Source organism: Panthera tigris, chromosome B3, assembly GCF_018350195.1.
Source record: "Panthera tigris isolate Pti1 chromosome B3, P.tigris_Pti1_mat1.1, whole genome shotgun sequence".
Lineage (NCBI taxonomy): Eukaryota > Metazoa > Chordata > Mammalia > Carnivora > Felidae > Panthera > Panthera tigris.
Genome location: NC_056665.1, coordinates 53,351,450 through 53,371,644, shown reverse-complemented (window position 1 = coordinate 53,371,644; position 20,195 = coordinate 53,351,450). Strand labels below are relative to the sequence as shown.

At 35.4% G+C, this 20,195-nt stretch overlaps 1 protein-coding gene across 3 annotated transcripts in view; it reads right to left on the bottom strand.

Annotated features, from left to right (window-relative positions):
* Nucleotides 1–200: 200 nt before the first annotated feature.
* TRPM7 (transient receptor potential cation channel subfamily M member 7) overlaps nt 201–20,195 on the bottom strand; it is a 121,971-nt gene continuing 101,976 nt past the window's right edge. The window contains exons 30-39 of one of the 3 annotated variants that reach the window (XM_042988877.1): nt 19,013–19,047; nt 17,747–17,772; nt 15,427–15,477; nt 15,281–15,346; nt 14,425–14,708; nt 14,198–14,280; nt 13,829–14,034; nt 10,515–10,566; nt 10,288–10,394; nt 201–1,611 (exon numbers count right to left, since the gene is read on the bottom strand). In XM_042988877.1, the coding sequence (XP_042844811.1) occupies nt 1,481–1,611; nt 10,288–10,394; nt 10,515–10,566; nt 13,829–14,034; nt 14,198–14,280; nt 14,425–14,708; nt 15,281–15,346; nt 15,427–15,477; nt 17,747–17,772; nt 19,013–19,047 (1,041 nt within the window). In that variant the 3' untranslated portion in view covers nt 201–1,480. Of the gene's footprint in view, nt 1,612–10,287; nt 10,395–10,514; nt 10,567–13,828; nt 14,035–14,197; nt 14,281–14,424; nt 14,709–15,280; nt 15,347–15,426; nt 15,478–17,746; nt 17,773–19,012; nt 19,048–20,195 lie in introns of those variants that run through there. The other 2 variants (XM_042988879.1, XM_042988878.1) reach the window with 2 other exon arrangements.

The following is a 20,195-nucleotide window of genomic DNA, read 5'->3' as shown; positions in this document are numbered from 1 at the left end:
CAGAAGATGAAAGGCATACAAAATGGTTCATTTAAAAAAGCTGATACTCTGTAATTAAAAAAACACTCTGAAAACATGGATAATTTTTCAGAATGATTGAACTCAGTAAACATCTGTAAACAAGAATAAATTTATTTAATTTCTTTTAAAGATTTAATGATATACAAAATGTATATAGTATAATATCTTTAATACACTTTTTCTTTCTTCCCCTCCCCCCCCATTAATATTAAACACTATTTAAACAGCTCATCTCTTCTTGCCTTGTCTGTATCTATGAGATACACTACTGAATACAAGTAAGATTTACACTGCTCCTTCCTAAATAAAAATTAAAATTAGTACCTAGGAAACAAAGAGAAAAAATCAAAGCGTAAAACTTTAGTCAGACGAAAGCTTTTCTTGTTGTTGAGTATTCAACAGTATCTGGGGCAGTTAAAGTACATTTTATTGGCATAAAGTTACATTGCAATCTCCCGACATCACATAATGATAATCCAACTCAATTTCTTAAATAAGTACCACAAACAATACTCATGTTCAGGTGTTCCTACACAATTTTAAATAGAAGCAAGAATTTACGTTTACATTCTGATTTGGTGTACTGTCAATAAGATCTTTGGAGAAGTGTGTAGCTTCCAGGTTGTCACTACAGTTACAGATAGGAAAAAAGCACTTAAACTTTTTTTACAAGGTAACTTCTCTTGAACAACGAGTTAAGTTTCTCCTCTGATATATTTAGGTTAGACCAGTCTACCATGGCTTTCTTCTACTTAACAATGACTTGAAAAAACAATGTTAAAAAAAAAATAACACTAATACTTTTGCACAATTTGGGTTCTATTTAACAAAAAAAAAATTGGCTCCATCTTTAAATATGGAGCCTAATCCTGATTCATAAAGTCCCTCTTTGAAAATAGTTTTCAGCTCAGGCTTCTTGTATCCCTATGGATCTAGAATAACAAATCATCTTTTCCATGGCCAACAAGCATCTAGTTGGGGACTAGTGACATCATCACTCAACACACTAAAACATACTGAGGAAGACGTCTGCCATTTAACCAAAAGGCTGGGTGATTTCTTCATTTCACTAGCTGAATGGCAGGAAACCAGCTGCCAATAAAATCTACACTGACACTTAACTTTGGTTAATGGTATTGCACCACATAAGAGAGGGTGTCACCCTCATCAGAACAAAGTCAAATGAAATCTTCTGCTAAAAGAGCCCTTTAAAAAGTTATAAATACTAATTTTCCTTTACCTTTAAAATTTAACAGCTGCCAGCTGTATCCTATAGGGAGCTCCTGACTGACTAGTTTAATCAGGTCAAAAGAATACCGACCTTTTAACAGTGCCATAATCAGCATATTCATTTGCACACATTTTTCTCTATTACCAAACAATTTCCTCCTGAAGGAAAAATGACAAGGTAACATTTTTGTGAGGTGTAGGCAAAAAAAACCACAATGATTCAGTAATATTATAACATCAGGCGAATAGAATTAGTTGATTCTGATTCTTTGGTGGAATTTCCAGGCTGAAGAGTCAAATCTGAAGGTTCATCCTGAGGAAATATAATTTTATCAGGTGTATAGTCATTCCTCTTCAGATCTATATTCACACCCCCAACAAAAAAAGAAGAAAAAAGTCAGTATTTCTTAGAAATGAAAAGAACATTTTCTAAATCAATTTTCCTCTAAATGTGCCACATCTATTTTCTAGGAGGTAGTTTTTAATTAAAAAGTCACAAAATATATACACATAAAAATGAAATCATTCATTCATTCAACATATAAGTATTCTGCTCTGAGCAAGAGTCAATAACTCATGTAAGAGTGGCAACACAGCAATAAGCAAGGCAGACAGGTATGGTTCCTGCTCTCATGGAACTTATATTCTTGTAGATGAAGAAAAATAAATAGAAAAATAACAGAATTATTATTAGTAACAAATGCTTTGAAGCAAACAGTCTGGTGAGAGCCAGACAAGAGATAGTATAAGCTGATTCTTTTCTTAGACAAGGCTGGGCTGAAGAGGCACAGGAGGTAATATTTGAGTAAAGACCTCAATATTGAGAAATGACCTATCAAAGCTCTGAGCAGAGGGAAGTTTAACTGCAGACCGTAAAAAGGAAATGAACTTGGCATTTTTGAAGAATGGCAAGAAGACAGCATGGCTTGTACGTAGTGAATGAGGGGAAGACTAGTAGCAAATGGGGTCAAGCAACAGTTAAAGACCAAGGGTTATCAAAATATAGCCAGTGAGCCAAATCTCACTTGCTGCCTGTTTTTGTAAATGGTTTTACTGGAATACAGCTATGCTCATTTGTTTACAGATGTTCTGTGGCTATTTCCGCACTACCATCGTACAGCCAGGTAGCTGAGACATAGGCCATATGGTCCACAAAGCCTAAAATATTTACTACCTTGTCTTTTACAGCAAAGTTTGTTGACTCCTGATTTATGGGATGCAAGCTATGGTAAGGAGTACAGATTACAATGAAAATCTGGGGGCGACTGGGTGGCTCAGTCGGTTGAGCATCCGACTTTGGCTCAGGTCATGATCTCGCCGTCTGTGAGTTCGAGCCCTGCGTCGGGCTCTGTGCTGACAGCTCAGAGCCTGGAGCCTGCTTCAGATGCTGTGTCTCCCTCTCTCTCTGCCCCTCCCCTGCTCATGCTCTGTCTCTCTCTGTCAAAAATAAATAAACATTAAAAAAAAATTTTTTAAAAGAAAATCTGTTGGAAGGTATTAAGCAATATTAAGGAAGGAACATAATCAAATTTAAGTGTCTATTCTGACTGTCATGTGAAGTCTTGTTAGGGGCATTTGGCAAGAACACATGGAAGAAGTGGTGGCAACAAAGATTAAGAGAAATGGATAAATTCTAGGAAGATTTCAGAGCAGACAGAGTTCAAAAGACTGGGAATGCAAGGTGAGAGAAAAAAACCAATTAACTTTTAGGTTTTGGTCTAAGCAACTGAGTAAACACTGGTTTACTCAGGGTAAAGCTGAGCTGGAAATGATGGGTGGGAAATGAGAGTCAAGAGTTGTGGAATGGATATACTACCTATAAAGATACTTTAGGGTAACCCAGTAGAGATGCAAGAAACTGAATATAGAAACAGGAGCTCAGGAAAGACAGTAAGTCTTCATTCAGTTAAACATGGTACTATCAGTATGCAGATTACACTTATAGCTATCGGATAGGATGAAATCATTTTGGGAATTATAGACAATAGTTGCAGAATTGGAAAACAATGCAGTAATACCAAGTTTAACTTAAAACTAACCACAGTCATGCACATATCCTTATGCTTTTATCTCCATATAAAATAGAGCTCAGAATATGAACTCTCAGCTGAGAATATGAACTGTTCATTTTGAGTGATAGCCTATATTCAACGATCCAAATACATATTTGCTATTGTATGAGTACATTTTGATAAATTTTAAATTTAAAAGACTGTGCCAGTGTGGCCTTAGGGAATGCAAATTAATTTGTAGTTGTATTGTACACCAAGAACAATGGAGAGAGGTATAACCATGGACAAATTATCTGACTTCTAAAATGTTCTGGAAAATGACAGATTTGGGTTGGAATGTTTTTTTTTTTTTAATTTTTAAATTTTTTTCTTTTAACGTTTTATTTATTTTTGAGACAGAGAGAGACAGAGCATGAACGGGGGAGGGTCAGAGAGAGAGGGAGACACAGAATCGGAAGTAGGCTCCAGGCTCTGAGCCATCAGCCCAGAGCCCAGACACGGGGCTCGAACTCACGGACCGCGAGATCGTGACCTGAGCTGAAGTCGGACGCTTAACCGACTGAGCCACCCAGGCGCCCCGGGTTGGAATGTTTTTAAGGTCTCTTCCAAGCTACGAAATCCTGACTACATTAGTAATTTAAAAATTAATTTAAAAAATAGATATACTACTTGAAACATTATTAGATCCAAAACCAAATAAACATTATATCTGGGCTACCTATTAATAAATTCACCACTGTTATGTTCTAGTTCTGGCTAAAATGGACTAAAGATATTCAACTCTATCTCTCCCACTGATTAGAAGTAAAAACCCTTCACATAAGCATAAAGTCACTATCTCAGGCTCCTGAAAAGTTAAGAGCAGACATATTGAGGAAGGGGATGAAAACCTGAAGAATGGCCTAGCCTAGACTGGTGGTGAGTTTCCTGGGTTTTTTTCCCCCCTCTCTTATTTTTCAAGTTTAGACTTACAGATAGCTGGCTTGATCTCAGAAATGGATAGTGAGCATGGAGAGAAAAAGCTCTAAGACTTTCTGACCAGAAGATCAGGAAGGGGGACTCTGTGGGATGGAGAATGTTGAGGGGAATGCCCTCTTTTTGCTCCTCTGGCCCTTACCTACAAGTCCCAGTCATGAAGAGGCACTTTTGAGGTGGTGGCACCTGGGCAAGCACCTACAATTCCAAGAGAAAACCTTTTTCTGGGACTACAAGAACTAAAAATAGGTATCTTTAAGAGCCAAAAAAAATTTTTTCCCTCTTTTTTCCTTACCATTTAGCATCAGAAATGGACTCAGTTGAAGGAAATGTGTGACAGCATAGGGAAGCCACAATCCTGACTTTCCAGGCAAAGTACCTTATCCATCCCCTGTACCCCCCACCCCTGTCCCGCTCTAACCAAAAAAAAAAAAAAAAAAAAGGCCTTGAAAATCACAAAATATGGAATCATGGAAAGGAGGAAAATGGAGAGAGGGATACCCTAAATTTGTGTATGAAATCCCAAGTTCACCTTTGAGTGGCAAATATGTGAAAAGACAGCATAGGATGGGCTTTGAGGACTAAACTATGTGCTGACCTCCACTCAGTTTCCAGACTTGACCATGTTTGACACAGTGAGGCTGACCTAAGTAATACTGCAAAAGCTTTGAAAACTAAACTGACATTGGAATCACAGCTATAAAAGGTAGACTAGGACTTGTAAATTGAGCTTAAATGAGCTGTCTACTAACACAAATAAACAAAAATCAACATTCTCTAGAGGATTTTTAGTAAGAATGAGAATCTCCTCATTAAAATATCTAGGACACATTCTAAAATTACCAGATACAAAGAACTAGAAACATCTCAAAGAAAAAGACAAGTGATGCCAACCTTAAGATTATTCTGATGGAATGATACAAGACTTTAAACCAGCTATTACGACCATATTCCATGAAGTAGTGCAAACAAACTTGAGATGAATGAAAAAAACAAGTTTTCAGCAGAGAAATAATCAGTATAAAAGAACCAAAAGGAAGTTTATAGGACTGAAAAACATAACTGAAACAACAAATCCAGTGTGCGGGCTTAAAAGCAGAATGAAGAAATGAAGAGTAAGGGAAAAGTCTGTGAACTTGACAGAGCAATAGAAATTATTCAATCTAAACAACAGACAAAAAATAATTTTTAAGGAAATAACCAGAGACTCAAGTCCCTGAGAAACAATATAAACATGTCTAATATTCTTTTTTTTTAATGTTTATTTATTTCTGAGACAGAGAGAGACAGAGCATGAGTGGGGGAGGGGCAGAGAGAGAGGGAGACACAGAATCAGAAGAAGGCTCCAGGCTCTGAGCTGTCAGCACAGAGCCCGACGTGGGGCTCCAACTTACAAACCGTGAGATCATGACCTGAGCCAAAGCCAGTTGCTCAACCGACTGAGCCACCCAGGTGCCCAAAAATGTCTAATATTCTTATTATGTGAGCCTCAAAAAGAGATGAAAAGGGATTGATGCAGAACAAATATTTGAAGAACAGCTAAAAACTTCCTCAATTTGATAAAAATCATAAATTTACAAAATCAAGAAGCTAAGCAAACCTGAACCAAGATAAACTCAGAAAAACCTACAACTAGACATCTCATAATCAAACTGCTGAAAATCCAAATTTTGAAACAAGCTAGATTATAATGATACATCACATATAGGGGAAGAACAATTCAAATGACTGTGGAATTTTCATCAGAGATAACAGAGGCCAGAAAACAGCAAACATTTTCTATGCCCTGAAAGAAGTATCAACCTAAAATTCTAGATCCAGTAAAAAATAGCCTTCGAGAATGAAGGCAAAATATACACATTCTTGATAAGAAGAACTAAGAGCAACCACTAAAAAAAATAAACATAAAGATAAAACAATACGAAAACAGAGTGGGGGGGGGTGGAAAAAGAAGGCATTAATCAGAAAAACAGTACAACAGAAGATCTGTATCTAATCACATCAATAATTATGTAAAATGTAAAGGGTCTGAAACACTAGTTAAAAATGGAAATTGTTAAGTAAAAAAAAAAAAAAAAAACAAAAAACCACAAAAAAACAAATTAAACCTATGACCCAACTATATGCTGTCTGCAAGCAGCCCACTTCAAATATAATTAACATATATATAAGGGGCTCCTGGGTGGCTCAGTCGGTTGAGCGTCTGACTTTGGCTCAGGTCATGATCTCATGGTTCACGGGTTAAGAGTTCCATGTTGGGCTGTGTGCTGACAGCTCAGTCTGGAGCCAGATTTGGATTCTATATCTCCCTCTCTCTCTGCCCCTTCCCTGTTTGCATGCTCCTGCTAAAAAAAAGAAGAAAGAAAGAAAGAAAAAGAAAGAAAGAAAAAGAAAGAAGAAAGAGAGAGAGAGAGAGAGAGAGAGAGAGAGAGAAAGGAAGGAAGGAAGGAAGAAAAGAAAGAAAGAAAGAAAGAAAGAGAAAGGAAGAAATTTATTTATAGAAGTAAACTTTTTGTTAGAAAAGGCCTCAAATCAATAATCCAAGTATTTCCCCCCCAGGTTCATTTCTTATTATTATTTCTTTTTATTTTATTTTTTGTTAAAATTTACATCCAAATTAGTTAGCATATAGTGCAACAATGATTTCAGGAGTAGCTTCCTTAGTGCCTCTTACCCATTTAGCCCATCCCCCCCCTCCTACGACCCCTCCAGTAACCCTCAGTTTGTTCTCCATATTTATGAGTCTCTTCTGTTTTGTCCCCCTCCCTGTTTTTATATTATTTTTGCTTCCCTTCCCTTATGTTGATCTGTTTTGTCTCTTAAAGTCCTCATATGAGTGACATCATATGATTTTTGTCTAATTTCACTTAGCATAATACCCTCCAGTTCCATCCACGTAGTTGCAAATGGCAAGATTTCATTCTTTTTGATTGCTGAGTAATACTCCATTGTATGTATATATACCACATTTTCTTTATCCATTCATCCATCGATGGACATTTGGGGTCTTTCCATACTTTGGCTATTGTGGATAGTGCTCTATAAACATGGGGGTGCATGTGTCCCTTCGAAACAGCACACCTGTATCCCTTGGATAAATGCCTAGTAGTGCAACTGCTGGGTCTTAGGGTAGTTCTATTTTTAGTTTTTTGACGAACCTCCATACTGTTTTCCAGAGTGGCTGCACCAGCTTGCATTCCCAAATAATCCAAGTTTTTACTTTAACAAAGAACAAATGACCCAAAGCAAGCAGAAAGACAGAATAAAGAGAATAAATCAATGAAATTGAAAACAGAAAGTAGAGTAAAACAATGTAAAGAAAAGCTGGTTCTCTCAAAGTATCAAAAGAACTAATAAACCTTAGCCAGAATGGCCAAGAAACAAAAAACAAATTATCATAAGAAAGGACTCACGAGATCCCAGACATTGAACAAATTAGTATATAAATAACCCTATGCCCATAAATTTGACAACTTAAGTAAAACAAACCAATTCCTTGAAAGACACAAAACTCACTAAAACTCAATTTAAAAAATGGATGACCCTTCGGGGGTGCCTGGGTGGCTCAGTCAGTTGAGCGTCCGACTTCGGCTCGGGTCATGATCTCGCAATTCGTGAGTTTGAGCCCCACATCGGGCTCTGTGCTGACAGCTCAGAGCCTGGAGCCTGCTTCAAATTCTCTGTCTCCCTCTCTCTCTGCCCCTCCCGTGGTCTCTGTCTCTCAAAAATGAATAAACATTAAATAAATAAATAATAAAAAAATGGATGACCCCAACAATCCTACATCAATTAACATATTAAACTGTTCCTTAAAAACCATCTGACAAAGAACTTCAGACTGAGAGAGTTTTACTTGACAATTCTATCAAACATTTAAAATGAGAAAAGTATCGATTCTATATAATTTGTTCCTCGAAAAAGAAGAGGCGTGAACATTTCTAACTTATTTTTAAGGTTAATATTATGGTGATACCAAAAGAAGAGAAAGATAGTACAAGGAAAAAAAAAATACAAACATAGACCAATATTCTTCATGAACACAGATGCAAAAAGCCTCAACAACATATGAATAAAATGAGTCCAACAATACATAAAAAAGGGTAATATATCATGACAAAATAGTCTGTCCTGAATGCATGACTGGTTCAACATTTCAAAAATCGAGGCAATACAATGTACTATTAACCTATTAAAGAAGAAAACACAAATGACCATATAAACACATGCAGACAAAATATCTGACAAAATTTAATACCCATTCAGGAGAAGCACTTTCAAGAAACAAGAAGTGAAGAAAATTTTCTCAACCTAATAAAGTACATCTAAAAAACTCTTACAAGCTAGCATCATGTTAATGGTGGAAGACCAAAGGCTTTCCCTTTAAGATCAGGAACAAAGCAGATTCTACTTTCACTATTCCTTTCACTATTCAACACTGTATGAGAATTCCTTGCCAGTGCAAAAAGTCAAGAAAAAAGAAATAAAAGGCATATAGGTTGAAAAGGAATATAACTGTCTCTACTATCTATACAGAAAATTCCAGTAAGTTTACAAAACAAAACAAAAACAATTCCTAGAATTACGTTAGTTTAGTTGTAGGATACAAGGTCAACAAAAAACAAAAACAAAAAAACCTCCAAACAATAACAACAAAACTCAAACCAAACAAAAAAATAAACAAAAATTAAAAAAAAAAACCCCAAACCAAAGAAAAAACCCAAGGTCAATAAAGAAAGAAAAAAAACAAACACAAAAATTAATGGTCTTTCTGTACATTAACAATCAACAATTAAAAACAGTGGCATTGGGGCATCTGGGTGGCTCAGTCCATTGGGTGTCCGACTTCGGCTCAGGTCTTGCTGTTTGTGAGTTCGAGCTCTGCGTCAGGCTCTGTGCTGACAGCTCAGAGCCTAGAGCCTGCTTCTGATTCTGTCTTCCTCATAAATAAACATTAAAAAAAAAAGTAGCATTTACATGCTTACTATGTGCCTGGCACTGTTCTAGGTACTTCACAAATACTAATTCATTTAATTCTAAAAAACAAAACAAAACAAAAAACCTATCTCTATAATGTAGGTATTTTCTGGACCCATGCAACCTGGCTCCTAACTCCAACCTCTTAACTACTGAGTTATCTATCAGTCATAATGACAGGGACATTAAAAAACACAGCTCAAGGGTTAAGTCTCAGGCAGAGACTTTTTTTAAAAAATTTTTAATGTTTATTTTTCAGAGAGAGAGAGAGAGAGAGAGAGAGAGAGAGAGAGCGCATGAGCAGTGGAAGGGCAGAGAAAGAGAGGGAGACACAGAATCAGAAGCAGGCTCTAGGCTCCAAGCTGTCAGCACAGAGCCCAACGCAGGGCTCGAATTCACAAATTGCGAGATTGTGACCTGAGCCGAAGTTGGACGCTTAACAGCTCAACCGAATGAGCCACCCAGGCACCCCTCAGGAAGCTGTAATTTTTAAAAAGTTTCACAGGGAGGCTGATACACACCAAAGAATGAGAACCACTGGTTTGTGCTATAGCTTAGATTCAATAACTTGTAATTTTTCAAATGTATAAATGAAATGACAATCCTGAGAGAATATATCTGAAGTTCTTGTTCCTGCTTCATGGGAATACTCCTCCAAGTCTTTGCCAGGCTAACTTTAAAGTCTATTTAACCTTCAGTTTTAGGCAATCTGTCAGTTCCTCAGGTAGCACTCCCTGACCTCTTACCTGCTTACCTGTTCTATTTCTTCTGTTTGGCATTAACGACAGTCCTACCTGTTAATCCTGTCAGTATCTAAGATTTGACTAAATTCCATTGAGGTCAGGGATCATGTTTGTCTGGTTCACAACTGTACTGTTAACATCTAGCACAATTCTTGGCAGCGAGCAGACACATAATAAATGTATTAAATTAATGAACTTTGTATTTTTAAAAGCAATTAAAGAAAACATAGATCCATTTATTAAATAATGTGTATTTATGCCCTCAGCTTTATGAAGAATTGTAGTAACCAAATGTGCTAACAATTTATACATTATACTAAGAAAATGTTTACCTGGAAGTTTAAGCTTTCTACAACAAGAATTACAGTGATGTTTTGCTCTAAAGTTTTTTATTGCATCTTCACCTAGATTTGCTGGGCCAAAAACCATATCACAGGATCTGTGGAATTGGTAGTTAAAAAAAGAAAAAAGAAAAAAAAAAAAAAGACAGTTTATGCAAATAGAAATGTAGAATTTGAAATTATAAAAATATCTTCATGAAATTATTAAAACTTATTACCTCTTTTCTTCTGCTTTTATCACAGATGGATCAGTCAAATTTTCACCCACACCTTTATATGTATATATAAAAAAAGATAATTTATATTATATAATTGATACAAACATTGACATTTGCATAATAAAAAGTTATGAGAGATTTTATAGCATCAATTATTATGCAATGTTAAATTATTCAAGAGTATAGGTTTTCTCTCTTGGTATTTCGTAACTTGTGACCATAACACTGCACCTAGGACAAACACAGCTCCCGCACCAGGAATAAAAGTTAATTGTCAGAGTTGGGAGATAGGCAGGTGGACTCCTGATGGCACTTCCTTTTGATGCAACAGGGACAAAGCTGGAAAACAAACAGTTTATGTAAACAGTTTACATGATCTCCCCCTTTTTCACCTTATTAGCAAAGAACATTTTGGAACACGAAGGCATAATTTATAGGCCATTTTTAAAGTGTTTCCCATTTTTAAAAATCATATACTACCACATTTATCTTCTTGCAAAATATTCAGGTTACATAAAGAATAAGATTGTGAACATCTTCCTTTACTTCCATTCCTCCCCAGAGGTACTAAAAGTGTAATTAAATATTTTCAGTCTTTCTTATCTATTTACTCATATAAAAGAATACCTAATTGACCTACTACTCATCAGATTGGTAAAGATTAAGAATATTTAGTACTGGAGAGTCCACAGAGAAATGGGAACTCATATACAGTGCTAAGTATGTGTTCCTATAACCTTTTGGAAAAATAACCCAGTGGCTGTTAAAATTGCATTCATGTCTTCTTACTAAGCCAATTCAGAAATCTACTTAATGGAAATGAAAGTAGCAGTACATGAGTATATTTGTTGCAGCACTGTTTACAGTAGCAAAAAAAAAAAGAAAAAAAGGGGGGGTAAATCATGCCACCCCTCCATACTATAGGTTATCATGCATGCATCTATTAAAAGCAGTAACTCAGATTTATCAGTAATGACCCAAAAGATGTCCATGATATATTGTTAGGTAGACAAAAACAAATCTCACACACACACTCTCACACACACTCACACACACACACACACACACGAGGCATCATCCCAGTTGGAGGAAAATCACAACACAAAACAAAAGATTAAAAATAAGGAAAAAAAACCCCTCTATTTGTGTACAGTATTTGTCTTCACCAAAGTTAGAGAAATAATAAAATGGGAAAACTTTTTAATATATTTTCATATTGTTTGTTTGTGGTAATCGTGTAAAATATTTTTTTAATGTTTATTTTTGAAAGAGAGAATGCGAGTGAGCAGAGGATGGGTAGAGAGAGAAGGAGAAAGAATCCCAAGCAGGCTCTACACTATCCATGCAGAGCCCGTGGGGCTCAAACTCATGAACCATGAAATCATGACTTGAGCCAAAATCAAGAGTCAAATGCTCAACCAACTGAGCCACCCAGGCGCCCCTTGTGTAAAACAGCTCTATGAAAAATGGCTCCAGGAACACATTAATGTAATAATGTAATGTAAAGAACATTAAAACTACTTTGTTTACTGAAAATAAGTCCCATCTTTTATTTTCATTTATTTAAAGTTTATTTTTGAGAAAGAGGGAGAGAGAGAGAGAGAGAGAGAGAGTCAGGTGCTAGCAGAGGAGGGACAGAGAGAGAGGGAGACTGAATCAGAAGCAGGCTCCAGGCTCTGAGCTGTCAGCACAGAGCCCGACGCGGGGCTCAAACTCAAAGACTGCGAGATCATGACCTGAGCCCAAGTTGGAGGTTTAACCAACTAAGCTACCTAGGCGCCCTTATTTTCATTTATTTATTTTTTTTAAATAAGCTCTATGTTCAACATGGGGCTTGAACTCACGACCATGAGATCAAGAGTTGCATGCCCTACTGACTGAGCCAGCCAGGCACCCCAACTCCCATCTTTTAAATTAGGAATTCAGATAAAATCTGTTTGGCTTTACCTCCTATGCATGTTTGAAGATAATTAAATGACACTATTTAAGTATATACTTAAAGATCTTTTTTACTTAATTGGATTGACCTAATAATACAGATCAGTTTTCACTTTATATACTATTAAATCATTTATGTAAAATGATGAACTACTGAAAAAAGGGTAGCTATTTTTACAGATTTTCTTTCTTCAGCTTGATTCCATGCCATTTGCTTTTCAGCAAAATCCTTTATATCTGTGACTATATGTAACAAAAGAAGTCATCAAGTGATAAACATTCTAAATAACTCTTCTTATGTATAGATTTTGAAATCTGCTCTATGTTGACATTTGAAATTAAGGCTGCTCTTTTGGGAAAAAAATCATGGAAGTTATAATAAGAAAGTACAACTCAGAGCGGGCAACCTGCTCAGTTTTATTTTCCTCTGACCCTGCAGACAGACAATACTCTAAGCAAATGTGCCCTCTCCAAGCCACAATTTCCATTTTTTTCTTTTCCACATATGACAGATTCTGTCTACAAAAATGGTTATGATCAGTTTTTCCTTCCTTGTATAGATGCTACTCCACCCAAGTGCTGGAATCCATTCCCCACTTCTTGAACTGGGCTATCTTTATCATCTGCCTTGATCAGTAAAATGTGGAGGAAGAGATGTGGGCCAGTTCTGGAACTAATCTTAAGAGTTTCTGCTTTTTCTCTGGAGGAAGCTAGCTGCTATGTAAAAATCTAACTACCTGAAACTACCATGTTATGACAAAGGTCACAGATAACTAGCCACATGGAGAGATCACTTGGTGGAGAAATGAGGGATTCAGATGTCAGTGAACAGAAACCTCAGACATTTGACTCTAGTCATGTTGTTCATGCTTATTCTCCAGCCATTTGAACCTTCTGAGGAGACAGCAGAGATAAGCCATCCCCACCATGTCCCATCCAAATTCCTGAACCAAAGAACTGGAAACAAGTAAAATGATAGTTTTAATCCCTAAATATTTAGGTAGTTTAGTTCACAATAATAGATAACATAAACACCAAGAACAGGAACACATGCTACTGTTTTAAATAAACAGTATAGTTTTAAAAGACTAAAACTACATATACATCTAAGAGTAGAATAGTGGATTGCATGTGTTTCTGCTCATCAAAAAAATATATATATTATGTAAGTAATAATCAAGGAAGCAAGATCCCACTATTTAGGGCCCTGATGGCTATATGCTAAGGCTGTTATTGACTTGCTTTTTTAACAGCTTTTACTAACCTGAGGTTTTACCTATCTATAAGTTAGAAGATGACCGTATATCATTCATAACACATGAACAGGTGAGAACCTACTGTACAATTTTACTTTAGCAATACTTTAATAAATTTACCTTGTAAATCAAGTACCAATAGCTCCCCTCTTGTATATTCATATGTCCAGTGGCTAAAGGCCAGCATGATTTCTTCCAGTGTATTAGTTGGTATAATCTCATCACCATTATTATTGTTGTATTTTCTAAATTCTCCAGTCATACATTCTTCCACAGCAAACCACTGTCCTGCTGAATGGCAATACAGCAGGAAAACTTCAAGGAACCTTATGAAAAACAGTTATAGATATTACTAGTAGTTTTGTTAATAAAATTCTAATTGAGCTTTTAAATGGGTAAATAATTAAATATTCAGCATTAATAACGAAGGTCAAAAGACAATGGTATCCAGATAAAACTGCAAGATCTCAGAAAAATTTCAAGATTTACCTTGGAGAATATGGTATGGATTTGGGTTTCATTTGGTTGAAGGCAAATGTGAGCTTTTGTGCTGCTCTCTGTTGCTGAATTTCCTACAGAACAACAACAAAAAAATACACCAAAAAAATCCCCTTGCTGAACACTGAAACTAAGAGGTTTTTTGGTTTAACATACTTTAGAAGACAAAACATGAACTCCAAATAATGTTCTACTGTTACGCATTCACTAGCACTTACTCTGAGACAGAGATGCAGAACTGTATCTTCCTTATAAATACTTGACCATGTGTTGACCACCTCAGGAAGAAAAGATTTGATAATATAAAGATGACCTGATTTGAGGATATCATGTTCTGACCAGGTACACTGTACTTTGACAGCTCTCCGTAAACCTCCTCCCATCTCCTCTTTACTTAAAAACTCTATTTTGGCACAGAGGCCAAGCTGTGACCAAGACGACATGCTGTTATTCAGTATACTGGGTGAACTCTCTTCCAAGCGATACACTGTGACAGGCTCACCTGCAAGATGAACGGACACAATTTGGGGTCAAATTATGACCCTTTAAAATGACAAAGTAGAATAAAAATTGGCAGGTATCTTGTTAAGATTAAGTAAGAAACAGAAAATGAATTGGACAAAGTTGTAATTTTATAAAGGAAGTTTAAGGGCAACAAATGCTCAGAAATCAAGAATCTACTAATATTTCTAAATTTATGTATATTAGTAATAATAAGCATTTTTGAAATTATGATCATTTTCAAGAAAAACTTTAAGAAAGCAACTGTTCCACAAAATTTGTGATGTCAACTTATCTATGCTTTCTATACTAAACAATGGGTTAAGATCCTTTCTTAATTAGAATACACTATTACTTCTGGATATGCCGAAAATACAGAAATCTAATATTTCTGATCACTCCTTCTTCTATTTAAACTATACATGACTCTTGTTAATTAAAATTTATATGAAATTGACACTTCTCAACGTGACCCTTCCTTCTATTACCACCCATGTTCTACATCACAGCTAAAAATCACACTATTAATAAAAGGTTTATTTTCTCCTTCATTTCTTTACTATTTGGATTTACCTCTTGGAGGCACAGGTGTAAATGGAATGCTCTGGGATAATCTCATCAAATTATTTCTTTCCACAGCTGCACAAAAATGAGAGAAAAATAATGAAATCCTTTCTAAAAGCTCAAAATAGTTAGATTTTGTTTTTAATAATACTGACCTGAGTAATAGTAATTTGTATCCATAACTGGTTTAAATGGAGAAGCGAGACCTAAAATGGCAAATAAACAAATGAAACCCTTTTAAAAGTACTTATGTGGTATAAAAATTTTTGCTCATTCTCATATAATCATCCTAAGTTCCCTTCATATAAGCTCTCTTCACTGAACAGAAAAAACAAATAGTAAAATACACTCATCATGTGCTTGCTCTATTATCCTTTTTCATTGTGCCAGATTAGTCCTAACTGTGCACTCAGATACCTGGAAGGGAAAAAGCACGTGACATTTCACACTCTCCTGTCATAAGCTGCGCTTTTCCCACACCCTCCACCCCCACTCAAAAAGGAAAAGATCTTTTAGTTTAGGAGCTGGAGCTTGTAACCAAGTAACCATTTTAGTGGGCTGACCATAAGAAGATGAACTTCTGGAATGTGAAACATACCCAAAAGCCCTTCCTCCATATTTAAATGTATTTGAGGATTTGACTTTTTAACTGTAATGAGAAGACTGGAGAATCAATTGAATTTGCCATGTGTTAAGTTTACAGAATATTAATGAAAAAGACCTTACTGTCTTGAGAAGAAAATCAGTCAATAGTTTTAATACTATGTAGGAAGTATAAAATATACACATTATATATATATTATAGGACTATATATACACATGTATATATGATGTATATATGTATGTATATATGTATATATGATGTATATATACATCATAGGACTATAGAGGAGGGGTACTAAATGCCTTCTGCTTGCAGAAAGGTTGAAGGATGTCTCAGAGAAAGAGAAGGGGAAAAAGAATAGTCTGGAAGACAGTGGTGTGGTCAGGGCAACATTTTCAGACACGGAACTGTTAAAGCACATGCTACACTTGAGAAACTGCAAGTTTTTTAGTATGAACAGAAACAGCAGTTTTCAAAACTAATTTTATACACATAAATATATATCACGTATAATAGATATAAATAAATTTATAATAAACATATATCAGAATCACCTGTGGGGCTTTTTCACTGTGCACCTACCCAGATTTCACTTCAAAAAATTCTGTAGGTGTGTGTCAGCGTAAAGTGATTCTCCGTAAGTACTTGGACATGTAACCAGGACTGCAAACTAACGAGCAAGAGTACAGGCACGCCTGTAGGAGGTAAAGCTACAGAATCAGGGAATACCAAATAGTTAGGAGCCAAATATGCCATGCTAAGAAAGGACACGATTTTACCCAATGACAGTGAGGAAAATGTAAAGCAGAGGAGGATCAGTTTGGTGGAAGAATAGAAGACAGACTAGAAGGGAGATTAAGTGGCACAACTCTAAAAACCTATGGGACAGTAACAACTAAATGTGAACACATACATACCCTACCACCTACAAATTCCAGTCCTAAGTACATGCCCAATAAAAAACAAATACATATGTTTACCAAACAACATGAACAAGACTACTCATAATGGCACTCATGGTTCATAATAATCATACAATGGAAGCTACTGAAATGCCTATCAAATAACAGAATGGATACATTCAATAGATTCATATAAGGAAATACTATATAGTAATGAGAATGTGCAAACTACCACTATACACAAAAATATTGATGAATCTTATAAACATATGTTAGGAGGAAAAAGCCAGACACAAAGTACATACTTTATGATTCCATTTATATATTCCATAAACAGAGACAAAACTATACATGTGTTATTCAGGGGCAGAGGTTAAAACACAAGGACACGAGGAGCTGGGATACTGGCAATATTCTGTTTTGTGACCTGGGTGCTGATTACAGGGGCATAGTTGCTTAGGGAGAATTCACTGAGAGGCTTATCTCTACCTTTTTTGTATGCATGTTATATATACTTCCAATAAAAGGTTTAAAAAATGATGAAGTGTGAACTGAAAACAGCAGAATAATGTATAGTGGAAGATGGAGTCTTAATATTTAAGAAGTAAATACAACAGGACTTTGTGAGTGCAAGGTCAAGGGGGTCAAGAATAACTCCTCAGATTTTACCTAGTAGACTGAAAGAGTATCATTCACTAAAACAGGGTATACAAGGGAAAGAGCAGACTAGGTCACAGGGACGAAGGGGGGTAGGATGACAGTAAAGATGTATCATTCACATGGTGAGTTCATGTATATGTGAAACTACTATATTGAAGAGAAACTAGGTGAACAAAGAACTTTTTACCACCTTGGCTCTTTCAAACACGAAGTCTGAAGTTTCTTAGCTAGAATAATGTGGTATTTGCTATAACATAACATCATATATAATCCTCATTTTTTTGCATTAAATCTACCATATGGACTCACCATTTAACGTTCCTTCTTCAGATGGCCTAAAGAAAACACAAAAAATACAAGTTGTGACACAATCTTTGTTTTGGCTACCATACACTTTGTAAAATTATGATTATTTAATATAACGTGATTAAAGTAATTCTGAGATCCAGATTCACTTTTGTTTGAATATATGCCATTTCCCTTAAAGCCAATGCCAAATTCATATATGGATATAAATATATGTTTAATCTGTACTAAAAATCTCTTTCCAGCTCTTACCTTCTACCTAATATAAATATTTTATTATAGGAAGTATTTTGACCCTAGCATCATCCCTTTGCTGTTGATAAACTACTCTTTTCTCAGCACCCAAAAAGTGCTGACCAACTCCACCTTTCTGGGTACTTTTATGGCTCAACATTCTGTAAGACAAGGTTCTCTTGTTAGCTGAGTTAACATCAACTTCAGGTACCTATTCTGTATTTACATCCTATGGTTTTGGTTATAAAACACAGTATACTCTGAAGAGATCTGATTACAGCTTGATCTTCCAAGTGCCATACAAGGCCCAGAGCACCCAAAGAACTTGAACACTGCATACCCATGTGGCACCTGGTTTATTTTCTTCTCTATATATTCACATATATTTCTGATGCACAGAAAGCAATAGGGGAAACACTGTGGTTCCTTCTCAAATAGTCCATATCAGAAAGTAACTCTCCCATGCTGTGCTGACTGCTCAGAGCTCAGAGCCTGGAGCCTGTTTCCGATTCTCTTCCTGTGTCTCCCTCTCTTCTGCAACACCCATCCCCGGCCCCCCCACTCACTTTCTGTCTTTCTTTCCTTCAAAAATAAACAAACATAAAAAAAAAGATGACTTTTTCTTTTGTAAACGTCCTCTGGAATCCTAAAATATAGTAATCATAGCATCGCCATAATGATAGTATAACTATATAAAATTGTAATTTTATTTATTTATTTATTTATTTATTTATTTATTTATTTATTTATTTTTAATATATGAAATTTATTGTCAAATTGGTTTCCATACAACACCCAGTGCTCATCCCAAAAGGTGCCCTCCTCAAAACCCATTAAAATTGTAATTTTAAATGTATATATTAACTCATAATAAATGAGTTCCCCCAATCTCTTCTATGTAAAGACAAGAGATGTTAAAATAAATAATCATCACTCACAGATAAAAGAGTGTTTTAAAAGATGGTACAAAGAACAGAAAAAAACCCCAATAACTATGATACTTTTCAGGTTAACGATGAGAAAAGGCTTACTTACATTTCTCTGTTTGATGGTCTATCTTGTAACCAATCCTTTAGTCAAAAACAAACACAAACAAAAATTAAAGAAAAAAATCTCTCTAGAAGAAGCATAACTGTTTGTTTAACCCTGTTTTGTTTCCTATAGTCTGAAAAATTAATGTGAAGTCCTTATTTTATACAACTAAAAAAATAATAAATGGATATAATTACCATAAGACCATTCCACAAGGTAGAATAAAGAATTTCATGAGTGCTATTTCCTACAACATAATTACACTCTGGCTAGTTTCTTTACTTCTGATGACAACTTTATATTCTTATACATTTGTTTCTATGACTCTAAATAGTATGTGCTCATTGAAAAAGAAAAACACAACGAAATAGAAAGAGTAAAATTAAAATCATGCATACTGTAAACAAATCACTAAAAACATATAAGCATATCTCATTGAAGTCTTTTTCTGTATACGTGCATATTGTTTTTATTCTGTATTTTTGCCATTTAATTATAACTCTATAATTATATTCTCATCCAGTTTAGTAATTCTCTGTTTGGCTGTGCCTAATCTATGTTATTATAACCCCCACTGAGTTACTTTTTATTCTAGATTTTTATCTAATTTTTCAGGACTTTCTGAGTAGTATCTTTTCTTTTTTTCATATTTGTAATACCTTCTCTTTTATGGTTTTAGTCACCTTAATCATATTATTTTATAACTTGTAACCAGTAATTCTAGTATCTCAAGTTGGTAGAGGTTTATTAATACTGTTTGTGTAACTTGAATCCCAGAAGTTCTGTAATTTCGCATTGTCAGGTCATCTTCAATGGAACTTACTTTGTGGCAAAATTGTGCAGGGTGTGTCCTTCCAAAAAGGAGGAATTGTTACTGTGAAACTGTGTTCACTAACCCCCTTTCCTCACTGAAATAATTTTTTTAATAACATGACTTTCCATAATATAATCTATCTCCTTATAGCAGAATGTAAATAAAATGTTCTTGATGATCCAGGCTAATTATGAATACTGATTTCTATACTTGACTATAAAGGACCAATTTTTCTACTTTCTCCCAAGTTATTTATCTTGATGCCAGAGTATGCTTTTAAAGAGTATTTGCGGGGAACCTGGGTGGCTCAGTCAGTTAAGTGTCCGACTTCGACTCAGGTCATGATCTCACAGTTTGTGAGTTCGAGCCTCG